Raw genomic sequence first — 24341 nt, 5'->3', positions numbered from 1 at the left:
GGCTTTTCTGGCACCGCTCACATGTCTATGGGGAGGTGAGATGTGCTGATATTCTGCTCCCAGATGTCTGCTCTTACGTGTGCACGATCGGCGGTATTATGCTGCTGTACTAGTCATTAGAATAGGACGCGTGCACCATACCAGACGATCATGCATTCATTCTGGCAAGTATATGCCCGCACAACTTCATCAGCACGTGTCGCCTCCTGATGCAGAAGTGAGGCGGCAGTGAACTCTCTTAAGAGTGGCATGGTGGCTCAGTGATTAGCACGGTGGCTCAGTGGTTAGCACTTGCAGCACTTGTGTCCTTAGTTGAAATCCCACCCTGGACAACATCTGCAAGGAGTTTGTATGTTCTCCCCGTGTTTGCGTGAGTTTCCTCCGGGTTCTCAGTTTTCCTCCCACACTCCAAAGACATACTGATAGAGGATGTAAATTGTGAGCCCCAATGGGAACAGATCTGATATTGTATTAATGGGAGTATCCTCAATAAGGTTTCCGGCATGCACATGCTTGGTTAGGGTATGTACACACACATCATAAAAATAAAAGTTTGATTCTGAGTGCTGTACTTCTGATTTTACCTCCCACTCGGATTAAATTGTTCATTCCTCAATATTTAATTCCATAACTTTCTTTTCTGAAAATTACAATATAGTAGCCATAGCCCTACACTTCTTCTACCACTAGAGGGCGCAGAAAGATTACAAGTTCTCATCCCCAAAAAAAAAAAAATAGCTATGCATCGGGGGAATGTCGGCCATCTTATAGGTTAGAAAATGACGGCGGGGCCTGTTTTGTTCTGTACATCTTAAAATAAATAAATAAACCACAGAGATATGAATAATAAAAAAAAAACTTTAATAGACAATATATTTAGAACAATAAAAAAAACTTCATAAGAGGTACAAGTGGTTTTATATAAATTTGGAGTAAGGGAGAACTTATTTATTTTTACATATTTGTACATAATCTCTAAACTTGTGATTGTGAATAAATAAAAGTTGACATTTTTTTATAGGCTACATATGAACACACACGCTACGTATAAGGCCACGTTCACACGATCAGTATTTGGTCAGTATTTTACAGCAGTATTTGTAAGATAAAACCAGGAGTGGGTGATAAATACAGAAGTGGTGACGTGCTTCTATTATACTTTCCCTCTATTTGTTCCACTCCTGGTTTTGGCTTACAAATACTGATGTAAAATACTGACCAAATACTGAAAGTGTGAATGTGGCCTATGTATACATACTATCTTTACACAAAACTTTAGGTGTCAGAATAAAGGAGTATAGTCCATCTTCAAGATCCTTAAGTAGGTGTAATAATATTAGCAAAAACCTCCAATTAGAAATGTAGTATAGTTTTTCTGATTTGCTGTGTCTCTTTTCTCATGTACAGGAATTGCAGGACCTTTGGTAGCCATGGTTACAGCCAATAGGAGCTAGCTGTCACTATATCAGTGGTCATAACCATGGATACCTAAGGCCCTGCAATACCTGCACATGAGGAAAGAGACATAGTGAATCAGAAGAACTAATCTACATTTCTAATTGGAGTTATTTGCGAATATTATTATACCTACTACATATTGGGATAGGATCTTGGAGATGGGAATACCACTTTAACAGTCTGGATAATGCAGAAGATGGGAAACAGGCAGTTCTGTGATATAATAAAGTGCAAGCTCAAATCAGCAAAAATCCTTTAGTTTAAAGGATTCTGGATTATCAGGCGGTCCTGTCCTGGAGAGACAGACGCATTCTGAATTAAAGAAATCTAAGAATATAAGTGTTAGAAATCTAAAGAAGAACTCTGTCCCTGCTCACTTCCACACAAGTGCTGAGATGTGAGTCCTGAGATCCCCTCACACCGATCACTTGCACCTAGAAATGCTGAAGCAATACTAGAGAGCACGCAGAGTGTGGAATGGACTTACTATTGAGCCCGTACACTGACCTGCTGCTTCAAAGTGTCCCATTTCTGGTGGGGAGACTTACACAGATCAGGAGGACTAGGAGGCACGAGACTTCTAGTCCTGTAGTGATAATCTCCTGCTGGTAAAACACTGATTTTCTTGAAACAACGGTAAGTGACATCACTGGAATCAGGATCTCAGCCTCTGTCTCATGGGGGTTACATAACAAAAACCTGCTAATGGAGTCCCTGTAAAAGTCATACATTTCTTCATGCAGGGATATGTGCACATGCGTATGTCCAGTGTAAACAGACTGGAGCTGCGGATTTGACATCGGCATCATGTCATCGTATGAGGAATGTGCAGCAAAAGTGCAACTAATTCAGCAATGGAAGTGATTTTTTTTTATGAGTCCTCAATGTAACTCTGTCCCTATGCATAGTTTGGCAGTAAAGGATATGCAATATCCGGAAGACGTTATGATAAATCATTAGAGTAAATAGCGGGTCAGTAATAGCAGCTTATTTTTTTCGAATTGCTGTAGATTGTTCCCCATGGTAATCCAGCAAATGAGTTTTGTTTCAAGACCGGGCCTTCCCTTCCCACATCCTATAACTACTGGTACATGAGGCTACAGCATTTTATATTAGACCCTAAAGGGGTCTGTTAGTGACCGGATACGTTGACCATGATCCGGGAACGTGAATTTAATCCCAGGTGTTAACAGGGTTGTCCTGGCTAGGGTCAAAAGTTTGCAGTTGCTCCTCGCAGTCACGAATCCCTGGATTGCATACGTGCGGTCACAAGCCCACTAGACTCCTTCTCTTCTCGCAATTTTCTTCTATTGAGAGAAGCCAAACAAGTCTAGTTGGCACAATACCGCAAATCGCATATAAGCGTCCATGTGACCTCCCGCTTTGGAAATACCGCACGCTGTCACCTTTCGGAAGGTCTGCGGTCACATAAAGTGACTGCAAACATTTGTTCCAAGTAGCCCTTGAAAGGGAGTTTTAAGTTTTCGACCTACCCCAAATACAGCCATCAATGTGAGATCGGTAAAGGTACCGCGGTTAACAAAAAAAAATTACTAAAAGAAAAACGTATCCACCAACTAAGCTCCACATCAGAAAGGGCCTGGCAGCCTTGGTGGGCGAATTAGTAGACTGACAATCGATTCTAGCCCAAAATTGTCGATCAATCTTTGCCATTCAAGATGGGAGTCTTAAAAGAAAAGCACTTACAAGTGACCCTATCCACTATCTGCATTTATGTGAAGGAGAATAGCACCCGGTGCTGTGAATAAAGTCTTGTGGACTTAGGAGAAACTCTGGAACACGGGTGTCAAAATGTAATAGGGTCAATGAAAGGTTAAACACTGGGTGAGTCCTCAATACGCTCAACTATGGAAAATCAGAAGGGCATCGTTGTGATGGGTGGTTCACTGGGTCCAGCAGAGAAACCCACCAGTAACCCCACCAATCTGCAGGGTAAACGCACATCAGTCTGTCCAAAAAGGTGGCTCCAAATGTGGTCCCATTCAATTACCTGGAGAAACACTATTCGGGATTTTGCAGACAACGGTATAAATCGGACGAGTGCTTTTGATAGCGGTCCCAGGAAAAAGAGTTGCAGCACGGACAATTTGCCTCACAGAATCGGATGGCACATGGATTCATGTCTATGGGTCCGTGAAAAAAAATTGGAGCACACTCAGATGACATCTATAAACGGTCCGATTTTCATGGACTGACAATAGAGAATATGGGGAAATTTTTTTTTTCCCTCGACCTCCAAGAAAATTGGATCAGAGTCTGATCAGCATAATATGACCGATTTTCTCAGATGAAAACGGTCGTGTGATACTAGGCATTGGAGTGGTGGGGTCAGGGCCTTACCTTAATCCAACCATAACAAGCACTTGTGTATTGAGTATCACTGTTGGGAAACATTTCTCACGGGGTCGGTGGACGCACATACCTGTGGTGTTTGGTTTTCACAGATTGATTCTACATTTTGTCTTTCCTTCTGCTGTGCACATTTCCTCACAATGACCCCATGGACTGAAATGTCCCATAAAGAGAACGCCAAGGCTTACAAAAATATCCGATTCATTGCGTAATGACTGACACTAATTCTTCTGTATGCCAAGAAATGAGAAAATAGGAAGACACTTGTCATGACAAAAGGCACATCTGCAGCAGGCACAGCGCTACGGAGCCATGGAGAGGGTAAGTGCACTGACGCATTTTGGACGCTGGCTGTGTTTTTCCTGAAGGGTCTCTTTTGTCATATTTTTGTAGTGTCCAAAAATTTTTTTTTATTATTATTTAATTTATAAAATAGAGGTGGTTTCAAGAAGAAGCTGGCTGATAATGTCACGCAAGACTCTGGTACAGCCAGCGCCGACAATCGCTGGAAGTGCGCCAGCACCAGAAATGAATACCTCTATTATTTTACAAGGGGTAAACATACTAATTAAGAAGGCGTTGTCAGATTAGTGGACAAACCCTCAAAGTGGTGTGTGCCTATTAATGAACTAGGCAAATATCTTATTCCAGCACGCCTCTCATTAACACTGGAATATGAAATGCCAGTTTTAATCTGGGCCCATGAGTCTAGTATTTGGCTTAATAGCTAATGTGAAAATTGCAAATTTTGTGCATTCATTTTTTTCTATAGCTAGTGATATGGAAAATTTAAAAAAGAAAAAACATTACAGTTTTAATGTAAATGTTATACAAATATATTCCTAAAATGAATATTTAAGTAGCATATACCTTTTAAATTAGTGCTTTTCAAGCCGGGGTAAATTGCTCAAAACTAGGTAAAAGTGTTTTGTTTTTTTAAAAGATAAACCCATTATTGCCAAATCACAACAAGGACATTTAAAGGGATCTAAAAATCATCATAAAACATGGGAAAATCTCCCAAAGTATCCCTACAAAGACGAAAATAAATGAAATTGCAAATAGTAAATTGTTGAAGTGATATAAAGATCATTCCGGGAATATTTATATCAGATTGTGAGTGGAAGGATGAAAATAGGTAAAAGGATTTTAGGGAAGAGTCAGACGGCCATATATATTGGACAAAGATCGCAATGCAATGCTTAGACTGGCCGGCGCCTCTTCCGACCTGAGCATGTATTTCTACACAGCTGTTACGCAGGAGAGCCGCCAGCCAGTCCGAGCATTGCATTGTGATCCCCGTCCGATTTATACGGCCGACTGACTATTCCCTTGTGATAAGCCGTTTTGGATAATGAAGCAAGAGATTGGAAAGAATTGGGTTAATGATTAAAATTGGGCATTTTTTTAATGCTGTTTAAACCATTAAAAGTTTGTTGGCTCAAGATGTATGGGGCACAGACGTGGGCAAATTCCATACCCTTTTGTTTGACAGCCATGTAGGTCCTGTGGAGAGTGGATTTTTGGAGACGTACTCAGCAACCATTAGGATAAGGAAAACAGTCAATGCGATCTCGGCCTCCTCTCTTTAGGAAATCCAGAGAACCCATCTGATCTACCTCTATGGCACATGTGCCCATATTTAGCAGATGGGTCTAAAAAGACAAATGACCTACTATGACTTCATACTGACTAGAGCCGGCCATCTTATCCGCACGTTCGCTGTTAAATGCGGATGTAAAACTAATTTTGACCAATAATTTTGCTGTTATTTAGCTCCGTCTATGTTCTGGAAAAAAATTTTTTATCCACACCCTGTACCCGAAAACCATGGAAATTTTGCATATTTACTTCTCTACTTTACCTGAAATAACCTACTCAAAAACAACATTGTTCTTCAGTAGAAAATTATATTAAAAAATTAAAAAGTTTAAAAAGAAAACCTCAAATTGAAGTATTTACATCCCGCTGGTAAAACGGCTACAGCACAGTGGATAGCGGTATTGTAGTATTTCCGTTCACATGGTCCATCCCGCGTCATCTCCCATAGAGTTACATACGAGTAGAATGATAGGAATCAATCATGCTGCGATTCATAACCTCGCTCAGATTTGCTCCATCTTCCGAATGCCCTTTATTGTGGCGCAGGAGAACCGATGAGGAGTCATTGCGCTATTCACAGATGTAAAGTGTTCAGTTTTTTGATTCTGCTTGATCAGAATTCCAAAAAAAATCCAGGTTTCTTACTTTACAGACCTTTGTATACTTAGAAGGACACAAAGCCTCTTTCATTAAGCTGACAGCAAATACTAAAGAACTTCCATTTGTCTTACAGTTTATCCAGAGAAGCATCAAAAGGTTCTAGATTTTAGTCCACATTTTATATCCAGGTGAAGACGGTAAATAGGAAAACTGAAATGCCTCGGCAACCGAAATCTTCATTAAAAATATATCTACGGTGCGGTATATGGGTGCGATAAATACATCTTCTCCTTTTAGCCCTGACATATCTGGAAACAGAAGGATAAAATATGATGAATGCAGTGTCTTAACATATGCAAAGAAAAATTTTTAACTTTTCATCTGCAGTCAAAAAGCATCAGCCCAACACCCGATCCTCTAATAAAGGGCAACATTTCACAACTTTCCCTGCTTGACAAAATTTTTGAAAAAAAAAAAAAAAAAGTTACTCTTTACATTTTTCAAATCATCAAGCTTTAAACAGGTGCTTCTCACAAAATTAGAATATCATCAAAATTAATTTATTTCAGTTCTTCAATACAAAAAGTGAAACTCATACATTATATAGAGTCATTACAAACAGTGATCTATTTCAAGTGTTTATTTCTGTTAATGTTGATGATTATGGCTTACAGCCAATGAAAACAAAAAAATCATTATCTCAGTAAATTAGAATACTTTATACCACCAGCTTGAAAAATGATTTTAAAATCTGAAATGTTGGCCTACTGAAATATATGCTCAGTAAATTACCAAAGTACTTGGTCGGGGCTCCTTTTCCATCAATTACTGCATCAATGCGGCGTGGCATGGAGGCGATCAGCCTGTGGCACTGCTGAGATATAATGGAAGCCCAGGTTGTATTGAAGAACTAAAATAAATTAACTTTTTGATGATATTCTAATTTTGTGAGAAGGACCTGTATATTATAACTTACTGATTGGTGGTGGTCTAATAGCTAAAATCCTAACAAATCAAGAGAACAGGGCTCTGAAAGTCCCCTTCTGACTAGGGATGGTCGAGCATACAGGTATCTACTCCTTTCACAGTCTATGGGACTGCTGAAGATGGCAGAGTCCAGCACACGGCTTTCTCCGACACTCCCATAGACAATGAATGACGCAGTAGCACATATACATGGCGACCGGTGGGCATGCAAGCATTCGGCCCTCCACCCATAGGTAATAACATGTAATGGTGGGAATAAGCCTTTAACTTGTAAATTGGATTTAGGGTACACAAAGAGGATCTGCCTGCTCTACGGATGACTAACATTCCTTAAGACAGGTATTTATAGGCTTTACTAAGGCAGACATAACACAATCCTTTAGCATCTTTGCCTAGAACCTGGAGGAGTACATTTCCTCTGTTACTTCCACTGGAAACATTTGCCTCTAAAAACAAAACTGGGATGGTGACAGCACTAATTAGACAGTGGGAACATGTCCAGTCTCAGCCCTTCCACAAGAGGGCTGGTAACGTGACTCCTTTTTATTAAAAATGGCACAAATCTGCCTACAAGTTGGTACTGCGGCACAGTCTGATCCCACGCACTGATGTGATGGTGAACACCTTTACCATTTGCCAAGCACTCTATATCTTACAATAGAATGACCGGCTATCCAGCCCTCTATACATGGTGCCTGTAGACCATCCTTTCACATCTTCATATGACCTACAGACTACGTTGTGATGATGCACCGGGTAGGGCTCCTGTTTACCTCTTCTATAGTTCTATACATTTGTAGGTTCCGCCACTGGTTTCTGCACCCCAAATGACGTAATGAAGACGTTGACCACCACGATGATGAACACAAGTCCAGTAGCAGTGTTATTAAGGTTGTCCAGTTTGGCATGTTTCTCTCGATTATTAAGGTCATACTTTACTGAAGAAAAGAAAAATAATTTCAAAAGTTATCAAACTCAAAAACAATCTGTTCTGTTGCAACGAAAAATTATGAGGTTATTGCAGATATCAGGAGTCTTACAAGCTTACAGACCATTTTAGAAAGCCAGAGGAAAAAAAAAGTTCATATACGAATAATAACCAAAATGGAAGGAATTCAATGGGCTGTGCATATAGAAATGGTCAAGAAATATAGAAAAAGAACCAACAAATTGTGCTAAAAAAAAAGTCACAATCATACAAACCGATGAAGATGAGGAGCACCCCGACCACAATCTGGAGGATGAGGGATATGGAGATCAGGATGATGAGTGGGATGTAGTAAGTGAACGAGGGTCCCTGGTCAATTACGGCCTTCAGCTGTGACGAGTTGGCCATCAGCAAGGCAATATCCAGCATGCTCTCGGCAGCACTCTTTTTATTGGCGTAATGATTTATATTCAGCTTCTTTCTGCCACGTCCATTCTGTAGAGAAAATTTGCAAAAGTTTAGTTAATTTGCATATTTAAGTTCCCAGAGGAGCATGCATGGCTTAAGTATCCCCACACTGACATGCCAGGCTTGGCTTGTCACTCTTCACAAGGTGAAACCTTACCCCTTAGATCCAAGTCCAGAGCCTCTCACCCAGCCAAATCAGATCTCATACTTTGCACTGATGAGGGGCAACACCCTAAAACAAAGTGTTTGCAAACTGTGATTCTGGTTTGGCTTTTATCCCAAGTCACAATGCAATGCTCGATAAAGAGTCAATATTGACTTGTAGGATCACTGATTCCAATAGGTGTCGCTAGAGTTCTAGTCCTCTTCCTCTCTGAAGAGACAATTTGCATATTTAATTTCCTAAAGGAACATGCATGGCTTATAAAAGTCTCCTCACTCCGACATGCCAGGCTTGGATTATTGCTCTCCATAAGGAGAAACATTAATCCTTATGTGGAGGCACTGCATTGTATCTTAAAATCAGACAACCATTTTTCACAAGCCAAGAATAGTCTGTTATCTATATGTTGACTTTTGAATTTAAGCATTTCTTTCTGATTGGTCAAGTAAACAGATTTGTTTGTGTAAGCCTGTAATATTGACTTGTAAGCTGATATTTCATGTAACATATTGTGCTCGTATCCTTGATGTCTAGTGATGTGTATTGATATAATAATTATGCATTGTGTAGGAAAGATAGTTTGTTGACTTTGTGAAAAGAGGAGAAAAAACTATGCAAGTAGATTAAATAATCAAGTAGTGCTACTTCATCTCATCACCATTTTTACTCTTTATGTAAATACTGAATGAGGGACACTTGGTAAGTCCAAAAATAGGTTACATGTCTCTGTATAAAGAGACTGACACAGAGACAGAGAGAAACAGTGAGAGATTCTGCCAAGACATCCATACATCCAAAGGACCAGAGACAGGACAGTATCCAATTCATCATGGCTCCATCACGAGGGACACTGATCTTTTGTTCTATACGAAACAACCTAGGGGTTTTCGGCCCCAGTTGGAAGAATACAAACCTGCTCCATTGACCATCGCTGAATCATGGGTACATTTGGAGAAACCAAGATTGGGACCCGCTGGTCGCCTGGCTCCATGGAGATGTTCAGAGAAGCCAGGTTGTGACCCTCAAGACAACTGGCCTTGTACCTCAATGGAGTATCATCTTCGTAAGCTTGTTGTTACCTCCTCTCTGTGCGTGCCACAGGTGGGGTAGCCGACCTTGGGAGCTCTGAAGTAACAGCTGCCATTATCCCGGCGAGTCAGCGGAAGGGTGAGACTCGAATGTGCACCATCTTGGGGTATTTTGCTGGGACTGTTCTACATGGTATCTGCCTGTTTTGTGGTCCAATAAAGCATTGCCACACTGTTTTACCCTCACCCTGTGTTGTCTGAGTAGCGTTATGCCCACGTTTAAGGGAGAGTGGGCGTTCGGCGGGACAATCCCTGGTCCATGCGGTTCTGCCTAGCGGACCTGGGCGATCATCGACCCCCGTGTCTCCACACCTTAGACTAAAAGGTTGGTGGAAATGTATTATGTGTCGTCTTAAAAAGAGGTATTCGGGTGTCATCAAATAATCTTTATGTTTCATATTATGGAAAAGTTATACAATTGTCTAACATAATAAACTACTCGAATAAATTCCTCAGACCTCAAAATATCTGCTTGCAGGCACTGATCTTTGTGATCACAGATTTTTAGGTTACAATTCAAACAATGAGTTTTACAAGCAGAAACCCCTTCAAGGAAGTATGGTATGTGTACATAACGTCTTCAGGCAAATTCAAATGCTGCAAAAGTGCCACATAAAATTAAAATAGTGCACAGCAATGTCAAAACGACATTGCTGCGCACGTGTTCTGTCTTGCATCACTATTTTTAACTACTTTAGGTTTCGTAAACCTTTGGGTGATGAAAAGAAGTGCCAATGTTCATTCTTTGGGTAGCTTCCGCTGGGAAGCCGGCAGATCTCTTCACTAGTGATGAGCGAATATACTCGTTACTCAAGATTTCCCCAGCACGCTCGGGTGACCTCCGAGTATTTTTTAGTGCTTGGAGATTTAGATTTTATTGCCTCAGCTGAATGATTTACATCTCTTAGCCAGCTTGATTACATGTAGGGATTCACTAGCAACCAGGCAACCCCCACATGTACTTATGCTGGCTAACAGATGTAAATCATTCAGCTGAGGCGCAGAAAACTAAATCTCCGAGCACTAAAAAATACTCGGAGGTCACCCGAGCGTGCTCGAGAAATCTCGAGTAACGAGTATATTCGCTCATCACTACTCTTCACCTAAAAGATTGAGTAAAAACAATGGTAATGGGGCTGTGGAAAGAAGGATGGCAGGGCCACCAGTGAAGCCGCCTCAGGATCATGACCTCAGTAAGCGAGAGATCCTCCAATGATGAATTACTGAAATTAATTTGATTAATCCCCCAGCGCTACTTCCTAATCGTAACTTTTTCCATCTATATAGACATATGAGGTCTTGATTTTTGAGGAACGAGTTGCAGTTTTGATGATTGCCACCATTTATTTTATTATACTGAAAAATGGTTAAAAAAAATCCAAATGGGGAAAAGTGGTGAAAAAAAAAAAAAGCAATTCTACCATTAATTTTTGGGTTTATATTTAAGGAGTTCATTGTGCAATAAATACGACTTGGCAACATAATTCTCCAGCTCAGTAAAATTACAGATACCATATACCAAATTTGTATTTGGCGCCAAGAAGATGTGAGTGACAGCTGTGTGGCGTCTGAAGCAGGGGGGAACGCCGGCCTACTTGACTGAAGACCAGGTATTTCAGACAAATTATAAAACTGATTATTTCTCTAGTTACAGCACCCAGGACTAAAAGAGCCACCTTGTCAGAATGCAGCATTACTGCTGCACAAGGTGGCTCTTTTAGTTTGAAAGACTGGGGGGGGGGGGGGGGGGGGGGGGGATTGTGACAGGTTCCCTTTAAGGCATACACATGCACCAAACTTACTGGTACATTTTATGATCGGAAGGGAATAGTGGTTCTTACTTAAGAGACTCAACTCAATATGGAGACCTAATTTCAAGGCAAAGCTAAATGAGGAAAAAAAACATTTATACAACATAGCTCATACCTTAGAAAGCACTGTTCAGGGTTTTTTGCCCCTCATCAATACAGATCGTGTTACTAATTGGCTGAATGAGATTCCTTACATGTAGCTCAGGGGAATATTCGCTCTCCTTTAAGACGGTTACTTTCAAAACAAAAAAATATTATGCAAAGTCACTCAAACGTTAGAAAGCATTGTTTAGGGGTTTTGCCCATCATCAGTACACAGCAGAGTACTAGTTGGCTGAATGAGATTCCTTACATGTAGCTCAGAGGATAACTGACTCTCATTCAAGACACTTATTTTAAAAAAATTATGCAAAGTAGCTCAAAATCTGAGAAAGCACTGTTTCTGAGTTCTTGTCCCTCATCAGTACATAGCATAGTGCTAGATGACTGAATGAGATGCCTTAGATGTAGCTTGGGGCAATAATGAATCTCATTGAAGAGGCTTATTTTGAAAAAAAAAACTATGTAAAGTAGCAAATATCAGCCAAACCTGCTTCTAAGGCATCTCGGTTAGCTAACCAGTACTCCGTTTTGTACTGATGAGGGGCAAGAACCTTGAAACCACACTGTCCACAGATGTGCCCCTTGTTTGACTAGTATGAGTTTCTTTGCATAACCTTTGTACTTTACAAAAAGACCAGTGTGCAGGGTCATGTCTGATTGACACCGGGAGAAGGAGAAGTTGCAAAACAAAGACTAAGTACTAATTGCGTAAATTCTTCTGCTATTATGAAACATACTGGGCAACACCGGACAAACCAAGTTAGTCATGAACAAATAACCCATGTATTTTCTATAAGACTGAAGAAGCTACATCACCTGAACATACTTAGCTATCCAAGGATGGAGGTCATTTCATTGAATGTGAATATTCTAGTCCAAACCACACTTTTTGATAATGTTAAAGGGTTTATCCATCTTATCGTCATTTGACATGATTCAAAGTAGAGCGACGTGTCAGACAAGACTGCATCCAGTCACCATTTCTCTCCAAGTTATATGAAGAATTTAGGATACAAGTCAAACCAGAATTTCAATTGCAGACACTGTGTTTCAGGGTGCTGCCCCTTATCAGTGCAAAGCGTGAGATCTGGTTTGGCTGGGTGAAAGGTGTCTGATCAGGATCCAAGTGGTAACATTTCTCCTTTTGGAGAGTGACATCCAAGCCTGGTACATCAATGTGAGGAGACTTTTAAGCCTTGCAATGGTTCTCTGGGAAATTAAATAAGCAAATTGCCTCTTTAGAGAGGAAGAGGACTAGAACTCTAGTGCCTCCTATTGGAAGTACTTTGGAGACATTATACGAAGAGTGCAATCACTGCAGAAACACAATATGATCAGAATTATAGAAGGAACAAGGCGAATAGGAAGATCAGCAACCCGATAGCTTGATAATATCAAGAGAATGGTGGAGAAGACCCTAGTGCACCAATCTAGGCTTGCACAAGATCGATATTCCTACTGATCGTTCATCCATCAAGTCACAATGGCTCGAGATCGAGTCAAGGGAGTTAAGTAAAATAAATCGTTATTTGACCAGATGTGTTGGTGACACGATTATACCGCACTTACTACTATATAAGTATTACCGCGTATCCTCCTTTTCAGAAGAGTCTTATTTAGTGAAAGCTCTCACACACGGCGCACCTCTCTCGCTAACGGAATGACAGCTGATGATCATGTGACCAGACTTGCCCACAGCCTCCTCCAATTGAAAAATAGCTTCCCTTGCTTAGTGTTTTTTTTATTGGAGGAGGTTGATGGGCAGGTCTGGTCACATGATCCTCCATCAACATTTATTCCGCGAACAGGAGAGCTGTGCAGGGTGTGATAAAGGCAGCATTAATGAGCAGGCATCGCATGCGATAAAACAACGCTAAAGTGTAATATACCTTTAGTGTGACAGTAAAATCTTCCATTGTCTGGTGGGGTTTCCAATATTGTACAAGGATGACCATGTAAAACTTTTCACAGAGTTTTACCCAAAAGTATTGAGCAATTATGTGAAAATCTCTACACAATATTTTCTTCTCTGTTCCTGTTTAAACTGAGAATTCTGCTGGTTTCCAGTTAGCAGAGAGACTTACATTATGGGAGCACAAATAAGCAGCTTAAAGGGTACGTTCATAAAGGTTTTTTTGATGCAGATCTGTGTACAGAAAATCTGCTGAGTATTACAGAATGTGCTAATTGACAGAAGCATGAAAAGTAGATGGTGGACACGTGGCCGCAAGTATGCCAATCACATACAGTGTCAAGTAATGACAGCTTGAACCTCCCAGCAGAACCAAATCCTAAAAGTGTGTTCACATCCTTGGAATTCGGCTGCTGAAAATTTGCTGTTGGCCTGGAAAACCCCTTTAAGTAAGGGAACACTTGTTTTAGGAACACTAATCTCAGTATTTCTTGATGGGAACTTCCAAACAGAACTGAAAGTCCAGTTTTGTGGGGAATTTTTCTCTTTTTTTGTCAGAGGAATTTCTTAGATCATCTACCAGATCTAAAAGCTAAAGACCACACGTTCTACCTTGTAATGGGGTGGTATTTTAGGGAAAGCATACTTTAAGAAGCCGGTTGGAGACTATGGGGGGCGATTCGCTTGCCGGTCATGATGAGGGAACGCTTTGGGGCACGCGCCTCTTAATGAATCAGTCAACGCACGTAGTAGCGCATGTCGCTATATGTGTCCCACCATAAATTTTACAAAGAGCCTTTGCTGCAGTAAGATTTATGGCGTAGTGAACGCCATCACTCCCCTTGAATTTGATGAGCAGGGGTCGCCACGCCCCAGCTCTGCCTACTTTCTCAGAGCTGGGGCGACGTGGTATGAAAACACCAGAAGTCCCACCTGCTGCGAAACCTCGAGTTGCGCAAAAAAAAAAAAGTGAGTTTTCAAAGTTTTTTTTCACCAGAAAGCTTTGATGAATCGCCCCCGTGTGTCTCAGCTGACTAGTTCAAGTTAGGTCCTCAGCAACTTGTCCCAGCCCAGATCCCTTTTGACTCACAGGTCCATTGTACACTGGGAAAGACCTGCCAGTGAAAGGGATCTGGGCAGGGAGAAGATGTGAACAGAGAGAGACTCGTCAGTCTACTGAAAAGGTCAAGGAGAAACCGCCGAGAGCCTATCTTGGACTAGTGAGCCAAGACACAATCCACGGCTGGCTTTTCAAAGTAATTTTTCTCTAAAATGCCACAGGATTTCATAGTTTAGCATACCTGGCTGCAAACACGTACCCACTGTCTAATTCATGCTGCTTGTGATTAGGGCAGGATGAATCTGATGACAGGTTTCTTTTAAACAGGTTGTCCAGGACTGTAAAAAAGAAAATGGCTGCATTCTTTGAGAAACAGTGTGGGGGCTGTGTGGACTCATACTGTACATAGGGGGTGCTGTTTAGGGGGTCTCATACTGTATAAACAAGGGGTCATGTGGGGGCTCATACTGTATATATGATGGCTGTGTGTGGGCTCATACTGTATATAAGGGGTGCTGTGTGGGGGCTCATACTGTATATAGAGGGTGCTGTGGGGGCTCATACTGTATATAGAGGGTGCTGTGGGGGCTCATACTGTATATAGAGGGTGCTGTGTGGGGGCTCATACTGTATATAGAGGGTGCTGTGTGGGGGCTCATACTGTATATAAGGGGTGCTGTGTGGGGGCTCATACTGTATATAAGGGGTGCTGTGTGGGGGCTCATACTGTATATAGAGGGTGCTGTGGGGGCTCATACTGTATATAGAGGGTGCTGTGGGGGCTCATACTGTATATAGAGGGTGCTGTGTGGGGGCTCATGCTGTATATAAGGGGTGCTACGTGGGGGCTCATACTGTATATAGAGGGTGCTGTGTGGGGGCTCATACTGTATATAAGGGGTGCTGTGGGGGCCCATACTATATATAGAGGGTTCTGTGGGGGCTCATACTGTATATAGAGGGTGCTATGTGGGGGCTCACTGTGTATAGAGGGTGCTGTGTGGGGGCTCATACTGTATATAGAGGGTGCTGTGTGGGGGCCAATACTGTATATAAGGGGTGCTGTGTAGGGGCTCATACGGTATATAGGAGGGCTGTCTGAGGCTCGTACTGTATATAAAGGGTGCTGTGTGGGTGCTCATATGGTAGACGGGGGGGGGTGTCTGCTTACTTAATTCTGGTCAATATTAAGTTATAAAATAATTATAAGTAATATGTTAATATTAATATTGAGCAGAATTAATTTCAGCCTATTGTTTCGGCCCTTCTCAACAGTCACCGTCTCTAATGTGGCCCCTTGGGAAAATGAATTGCCCACCCCATTTAAGTAAATGTAGCTCAGCTGTAATACCACGCAGAACTTATGATCAGGGGCGACACTATTTCTGAAAGAAAGCAGCAATGTTTTTCATAATCCAGGGCAACCTCTTTAATTATTCCCATTATGAACAATTATGGAGCTGTTTGCAAATGGGACGCCTGTTTTGCCAGAGATGGGACCAAAATCTAAAAACAGATTGATGGCATATTCTGAGGTTGTATATGTAGTCATCTGATGGGATTAAGTCATAGACTAGAAGGTTTGATTATAAGCAGTAAGTAAGACTGACCAGCCCTTAGTAAATGAAGTTTGGTACTGCAGCTCTTCCGACTTTACAAAAGGTACTAACATTTTCTGGCCCCGTTGTAAGCCTCAGAAAACTAGTAAACTGCTTTTGTAAAGCTGACCATACAAATGAGAGGCCTACGAGACTTTCTCCTGACTGCACAACACACAAAGACACGGATGAGTATTCATTTAGACTTAATGGGCCAAGGGGACATAGCCAATGCCAGATTCATCTATTAGCGACTGATCATCCCCTGCCAACAAAAGGATCACGAGGCTGATTCTTTATTGCATTGGCGTCTTTTTTTTTTTTTTTTATTCTAGTTTTTGGTGTTTAATTTGTGCCATATTCTTCTTTTAATCTTGTGCCTTTGATAAAGTCTATTTTACATGTGATCTCCTATTTTATTTTTTATGCCCGATATTGTGGGTGATGTTTGGTTAACCAGTCGAAAACATCTGGAAGCCCCCTATTGTGCCTTTTTAAAAAGTCACAATTTATTTACTCAAATGTACTCCGAGCCCTTTCCCATCCCTCCTAAAATTATTTTATATATGCCAGAGATTTTTGGCATATTTTGCGACTTTTTAGCGGAACATGCAACTTTTACTTCTATTGAGCCAAATACGGCAAAAAAACAAAAATGTTGTATTTTTTAAGCAGTATTCATAAAACGTATCATAAGCCACAAGGGCCCATTTATTAAAAGGCATTGTCCAGCCTTAAGATAAAAGTCTGCACTCGACATTTGTGACTGCAGACTCCTACCAACGTGCAGTGCGTAGGCTGTAAGGAGTCACCGGATGTAAGGAGTCACCGGATAGTTAGGGCACTGCCTGCCCTTATAAACTAGATTATGTCCTATTTAGGTGTATATAATATATATATATATATATATATATATATATATATATATATATATATATATATATATATATATATATATATATATATAATGTATAGGAACAGATAATGTAACCGTACACACATCAGGCACACCGCTAGTGAAATATTAACGTGGTCACTGGATCTCCGTACATGTGAGTATTTATAGAAGTGAAGGCCGTGGTCTCTGCTCTCCTATCAGTAGTCACACATTGTTTAGGCACAAGAGGCCCCCTCGCTGCAGACTGGGTCTAGAAGGACAAAGCGAAATGCCACAGGAAAGAAAGGCTCATATTACAAGTAGTCTGCCGAGAAGACAAAATGCAAAATCGCACATAGCAAAGTGCAAAAACTCCAAAAAATGTGTTACATGGGAATAGGTACTGAAAGGAATTGTTTAGTTTATAGGAGACTTTAACATATAGAAAATTCTGAGTTAATACAGAGTTCAAAAATATAGAAATACCATTACTACTATTTTTTATTTTTTTATTATTATGATTATTATTATTATTATTGAATAATAAAACTATATATCTGTATTTGGCACTTCTGCATCCATAAAAGTTTGAGCTATGAAAATATAAAATTAACCCTCATTACAAACTGTAAAGACGTGGAAAAAGGTTGAAATACGCCACAATTTTAGTATTTCGGTTGCCGCACTTCCTGAAATAAATGCACCATAAAGTGATGAATAGAAACACTTACAGTATATGGCTACTTCAATGGAAGAATAAAATAATATGGATCTTGGAAGAAGAAAAGAAATAGCAAAAACACAAATTGCCTTGCATCATCAAGGGGGTTAAAAACTTTTTTCTTCCAATATTTGTATTATTTTATTTTTAAGTCACCTTAGGAGACTTAAACCTGCGTTCAGTTAATCACTTATACAAAATACTGCAATAATACCACAAAACAAAAGCAAAAAGAAAATAATAATTAAAAAAAAGCTGGGATGGATATTGACATATAGGGCTCCTGCTTCCACAGGTATCGTCGGATACTCCCTTCCCCCCTGAATAGGTGATTTCCACAGATTACGTGGTGCAGCAGAGCACTCAGCTGTGCACAGCGTCCGCCCTTATTATTTACATCATTTTTTCCAGTTCTTCATTTACTTAGCAGCCGACACCTGTGGATCAGTGACGGATTCTCCTCATGTGAGGCCTACAGTAAATGAGCCCTGCCTGGGTAATGTGAGTGTCCTGGGGCGGCCCACTATCCGGGGATTAGAGGAATCGGATACTGGAAGGAGGGAGGTGGGCATGTGACTGGTTTCTGCCCTGTCTATTCAGGAGCCTCATACACTATGTACTAGAAAAACCTGTCTAGACGGCTTAATAACACGGGTTTAATGTCTGGCCAGGTTTTCATGAAGCCTGACTATTGTAGGAGCTTTTAGACACTTATATAGGTGACATAGAATTTGCACAGTCACATCCATCATACACTCCATGTAACAGATCACTTTTAGTCAGAATTCGGACCTCCATGTATTTCTATTCAAGTATGGGGTGGCCAAGGGTGTCCCGATTCGAAGTAGACGGTTTCATAAACATATGTGGCTGTAGAGATCAGGTCAGAAGACCCACAGCTAGTCCATACATCACTGTTACACAGCTGTCCCAGGTATCTTGGGCTTTGCTCCCTTCCACTGGGTCAGTTGCCTTCTGTTGTGCTCCACGTCGGATTTCGCCAGTTGCCTGGCGTGGATCAATGAAATCATCTCCCTAGACCTATGTAAGGCCCACTGACACACACCTGTGCCTTAGTAATGAGACTCTAGACCTCTATGTTGGTGTGCTCCACTATCGGTGCTTTACGGGTTCCCATCCCTCCTGGGTTCCACTTCATCCATTCTGCTGCTCCTGAGATTCCTGTGTGACCCTAGCATCGATGCCTATGTGTCTTCTAGCTTCAAAGCCTGTGCCTTCAATGCTCGCTGACCGTGTGATCATCCGAACCTGGGGCTTAGAGGATCCATCTCATCTGGTGAGCCTTAACAATCACATTTTGTTTTCTGACAGTGATACAAGGACCCCTGAATTGGGCATAACTAAGACCTGGATTGTATATAAGAATTCCTCTATCATATACATAGTGACTAGATTAGGATTGTATTAGGATTAGCACATCACCAGAACTGGTGCAAATCAATTTTGCAGGACCTGATCCAGCAACAATGTCAGTAATCTGTGGCTGCTGGATGGTCTCCCTGAGAACCACCCCCTATCTCCCGGCATCTGCAGTTCTTTTTCAGTAGCCAGACTGAGAAATACTTTCATAAGAAAATTACGAGTGACACCTATAATATAATTTGCACGACACATGATTAGACAATTAGGTTTCTAACCTCCATTAAAAGGTCAGTCTTTTCAAAACTGCTAGTACAAAGGACCTCAGTGTTTGGTCAGAGGTGAAAGTAAGCTACATATTGACTTTGGTCACCAAGGAAAGCAACTGAGGATTAAATGGGTTCTTCGGCAATAGAAAATAAATAAAAAAGTAAATGTAATTAGAAATAAATACCAAAAATACCTTTAATTAGCAAATCATTTTGGTCTTAAGAGGGTATTACTATAGACTGGAGCAGTCCACTAACAAAAACTTGGCCCAGGTGATATTCTGGTGATGCTAAGGGTGCAGAGGTAGGAAGACGCTGCTCACACTGCTGTCCACCCTCTCTATCTGATCTAATACTGGAGATACCAGTGGTGCTGAAGTAAGAAGAGGCTGCTCACACTGCTGTCCACCCTGTTTATCTGATCTAATACTGGAGATACCAGAAGTACTGAGGTAAGAAGACGCTGCTCACACTGCTGTTCATCCTGTCTATCTAATCTAATACTGGAGAAACCAGGGGTGCAGAGGTAAGAAGAGGCTGCTCACACTGCTGTCCACCCTGTCTATCTGATCTAATACTGGAGATACCAGGAGTGCTGAGGTAAGAAGACGCTGCTCACACTGCTGTTCATCCTATATTTTGATCTAATACTAGAGATACCAGGGGTGCTGAAGTAAGAAGAGGCTGCTTACACTGCTGTACATACCGTCTACCTGATCTAATACTAGAGATACCAAGGGTGCTGAGGTAAGAAGACTCTGCTCACACTGCTGTCCACCCTGTCTATTTGATCTAATACTGGAGATACCAGAAGTACTGAGGTAATAAGAGGCTGCTCACATTGTTGTCCACCTCGTGTTTTGGTCTAATACTGGAGATAAAATGAATTCTGAGATAAAAAGAGGCTGTTCACACTGCTGTCCACCCTGTCTATCTAATCTAATACTGGAGATACCAGGGGAGCTGAAGTAAGAAGAGGCTGCTCACACTCCTGTCCACCTTGTCTATCTGATTTAATACTGGAGATATTGGGTTTCTGAGGTAACAAGACGCTGCTCACACTGCTGTCCACCCTGTCTATCTGATCTAATACTGGAGATACCCGGGGTGCTGAGGTAAGAAGAGGCTGCTCACACTGCTGTCCACCCTGTCTATCTGATCTAATACTGGAGATACCAGGAGTGCTGAGGTAAGAAGATGCTGCTCACACTGCTGTTCATCCTATACTTTGATCTAATACTAGAGATACCAGGGGTGCTGAAGTAAGAAGAGGCTGCTTACACTGCTGTACATACCGTCCAACTGATCTAATACTGGAGATACCAGGGGTGCTGAAGTAAGAAGAGGCTGCTCATACTGCTGTTCACCCTATCTGATCTAATACTGGAGATACCAGGAGTGTTGAGGTAAGAGGCTGCTCACACTGCTGTTTATCTGATGTAATACTGGAGATACCAGGAGTGCTGAGGTAAGAAGACGCTGCTCACACTGCTGTTCATCCTAAATTTTGATCTAATACTAGAGATACCAGGGGTGCTGAAGTAAGAAGAGGCTGCTTACCTTGCTGTACATACCGTCTACCTGATCTAATACTGGAGATACCAAGGGTGATGTGGTAAGAGGAGGATGCTAAAACTGCTGTGCAATCTATCTTTGTTGCTTCTATCTTCATTATTATATCCAATGTCCTTCGATGATAAAACCCTTTGATGCAAAGAAATGATGAATGCACGTGTTTCCTTGGAGGTAATCATGGATAATAGAAGACATAGACCTGATCCAAAGCTTTTACCGCAGAATTCTAGTGTACAAAGTTGCAACATTTTGGCACAACGCGAGTCTGCGCTAAAATTTTGCGACTATGGAGGTCTCATGCAATTTTGTCCCAGCTAAGACAAATTGGGTGTACCTGGGGCCAGACAAAAAGGCGTAAAATTAATGACGAGTGGTGCAGTTCCTTAAACCTGTCCTCAACTGGAGTAAGTCTTGTGGGGAAGCACACGCCACTTTTCAGATTAACTAGATTCATTAAGAGGCATGCACCTTTTAATGAATCACGGGCGTCTGACTCCAGCACGCCTCCTCATCAAGACCAGTGTGAAAAATGCGGATCTCTATGAATGGGGGCCAATGATATTAAGAATCAGTTGTTTTCTTTTAAAGTACCTAGTCTGCTCATATAATTCAATCATCAAGACAGTAATATCAGTTTCCTTAGCGTAGTCAGATGGCCGTACAAATCGGACCGAGATCGGAACGCAATGCTAGAACTGGCCGGTGGGTCTTCCGACCCAAGTGTGACCGTTTCATATATTTCTATGCAAATGTCACCCTCGGGTGGGGAGAGCTGCCAGCCAGTCCATGTACTGCGTTGTGATCTTGGTCCGATTTATACGGCAGCTGTTTGACTGCACCCTAACACGTTCTCCTAAACTAACGAGAAGATCACTGAAATTATGTAAAGCAGGTAATTTTTTTGTTTTGAAAAAGATGAAATTTGGTAGAAATTATTTTTTTTGCGATTAAGTGAAATTTAATGGAAAAACATGACTTTACGATATTTTGTAATTCATCATGTAGCCGAGGAACAATGTCCTCATTCCTCAAAGGGAGTTTTTATTTTATGACTCTGCAATTCATCTATTAGTTTGGGTGGGGGTTTTCCTGAAAATCCTTCAATCTGAACTTTTACTCTCTATCAGAGGGTAGAAATGGCTCTGATCCAATCTGCTGAAATCACTTGTATGTGAATCATACAGCAGTGTGTAAGCATTACAGGAAATGGTTATAAACAGCATCGTGGTCGTTACCGCCCGCACCTAAAGCTTCTGCACATCCGAGAAGTATATGCAGCCTCATTCATACAGAAATCCTAGTTATTGTAGAACAGCTGCTAATACATCTTAGTTATTAACTTTCTTTTTGAAAATATTTGCTTGCTCTAATGAATAATATGAAACCCCATCTACATTGGATTTAAAAAGTCTACACCCCTGTTAACATGTCAGGGTTTTGTCATGATAAAAAAAAAAAAAATCACACCAAGAAGAATCATTTCAGAACTTTTACCACCTTAAATGTCACTCACAATCTGTAAAATACAATTGAAAAATAAACAGAAACCGTAGGTATTAGCTATTAGGTAACACCCCTTACCTAATAGCTTGTTGAAGTACCCTTTGAAGTTGAAGTACCCTTTGAATTTAGGACAGCAAGGAGTTTTGGGGTCGGGGTTGGCAAACTTTGCCCCCTCTTCCCTGGAGTAGCGCCAAATCTGACTCATGCGTCTGACCGGGGCATTTCCTGTGCACAGCACCCTCTTCAAGACCCACAGATTTGGATTCAGGTTTAGGCTGGGCCATTGCAAAAACTGTGATCTTCTTCTGGCAAAGCCATTCTTTTGCTTGTTTGGGCGGTTGTTGTATTGAAAGGTAAAACTCACCTTCGTTTTTTTAGCAGAGGCCTGAAAGTTTTGTCGTCAACTTTACTGATATTTTGAATTATTCATAATTAATTCCACCTCGACCAAAACCCCAGTTTTAGCTGCTCAAAAAAGCTCCCAAAGCACAATGTTGCCTCCACCATGCTTCACTGTTGGTATGGTGTTCTTTTGGTGTTGCAGAGTGTTGGCTTTGAGCCAAACATATTTTTTGGAATTATAACCAAAAAGTTCAACCTCGCACTCATCAGACCATAACATATTTTCCCCACATGCTTTTGGCAGACTAGATGTAGGTTTTGGCAAAACATAGTCGGGCATGGATGTTTATCCTTGTAAGAAAAGGCTCCCGTCTTGCCACCCTACCCCACAGGCTAGACATAGGAAGAAAACAGGAGATTGTTGTCACATGCAGTACACAACCCGTACTTGCAAAAATTATTTCACTTCCTTTTTTTTAATCAGATAATTTTTATTAAACAAAACCACTTAACATACAGTTTCTCATTTTCTTTTTCCAAACAGGAAAAGGAAACAATAACATAAGATAATGATATTGACATAGTTACTGGTTAGTTCAAGGTAAACTACAATAAAGCAACAGGAATTGGTATTAACTAGAGACAATATTCATCCATCTAACCAAGAGCCGATTCTTATTGTTTTGTCTCCAGATTCTAATTTCGATTATTTTTTTTTTCTCCTTGTTCTTAAGGCCTAAGTGTAAAAGGACGGAGAAAAGAAAGATTCGCTCTATCTCTTATTAGAAGGCAAACCAGTAGTATCTAACCAGGGTCCCACCATTGACTAATATTATAGCAGCTCCTTTAATGTTGCTGTAGGCCTCTTGGCAACCTCCTGGACCAACTGTCTGCTTGTCTTTTTATCAATTCTTGGGGGACGTCCAGTTCTACGTAATGATACTGTTGTGCCAAATTTAAGTTACTTTTTGATGACGATCTTCAGAGAGTTTCATTGCATATCTACTGCCTTGAAATTGTACTCTTCTCCTGACCGAGAACTTTCAGCAATGAGATCCTTTGCTGTGTTGTAAGCTGTTTACGAGCCTCAGCTTTAGTTGTAAAATGACAGGAAAATCCTACTAAAACAGCTAAACTTTATAACTACTATATAACATTAGCTTAAATGTGATTGACTAATTTTGAACACAACCACATCCCCAATTACAGAAGGGTGTTCACACTTATGCAACCACATTATTTTTAATTTTATTTTCCTCGCAAAATGATTTCTATTTGTTTCTCAATAGATTTATACAGATCATGGGTGACATTAAAGATGGAAAAAGTTCCGAAATAATTATTTTACGAAAATCTGGCATTTTAACATGGGTGTGTAGACTTTTTATATCCACTGTGTAGCTAGTAGTGAGAAATTCTTACAACTGTATCAATTCTATACAATGCATTTATAGGTGTTAACTTCTTTCCTATCTTTTCACTATTTAGGATTCTACTGGTATTTGACCTCTACGTGTGGACTCA

General features: G+C 40.9%; 1 protein-coding gene and 1 long non-coding RNA gene across 3 annotated transcripts in view; one reads left to right on the top strand and one right to left on the bottom strand.

The window, feature by feature from the left end:
- Positions 1 to 840: 840 nt before the first annotated feature.
- The window catches only part of NINJ1 (ninjurin 1), a 44187-nt gene continuing 20686 nt past the window's right edge, over positions 841 to 24341 (bottom strand). The window contains exons 2-4 of one of the 2 annotated variants that reach the window (XM_077278108.1): positions 8224 to 8443; positions 7794 to 7958; positions 841 to 6341 (exon numbers count right to left, since the gene is read on the bottom strand). In XM_077278108.1, coding sequence (XP_077134223.1) covers positions 7807 to 7958; positions 8224 to 8443 — 372 coding nt within the window. In that variant the 3' untranslated portion in view covers positions 841 to 6341; positions 7794 to 7806. Of the gene's footprint in view, positions 6342 to 7793; positions 7959 to 8223; positions 8446 to 24341 lie in introns of both variants that reach the window. The other variant, XM_077278109.1, reaches the window with a different exon arrangement.
- On the top strand, positions 17787 to 20311 carry LOC143787720 (uncharacterized). Its single transcript, XR_013218445.1, has 3 exons — positions 17787 to 18249; positions 18969 to 19045; positions 20052 to 20311. It is a non-coding gene; the product is annotated as an uncharacterized LOC143787720 (long non-coding RNA).

The sequence above is a fragment of the Ranitomeya variabilis genome, chromosome 8, assembly GCF_051348905.1.
Source record: "Ranitomeya variabilis isolate aRanVar5 chromosome 8, aRanVar5.hap1, whole genome shotgun sequence".
Taxonomy (NCBI): domain Eukaryota; kingdom Metazoa; phylum Chordata; class Amphibia; order Anura; family Dendrobatidae; genus Ranitomeya; species Ranitomeya variabilis.
The sequence above is the reverse complement of the archived record's forward strand: the minus strand, read 5'-3'. Positions and strand labels throughout refer to the sequence as shown.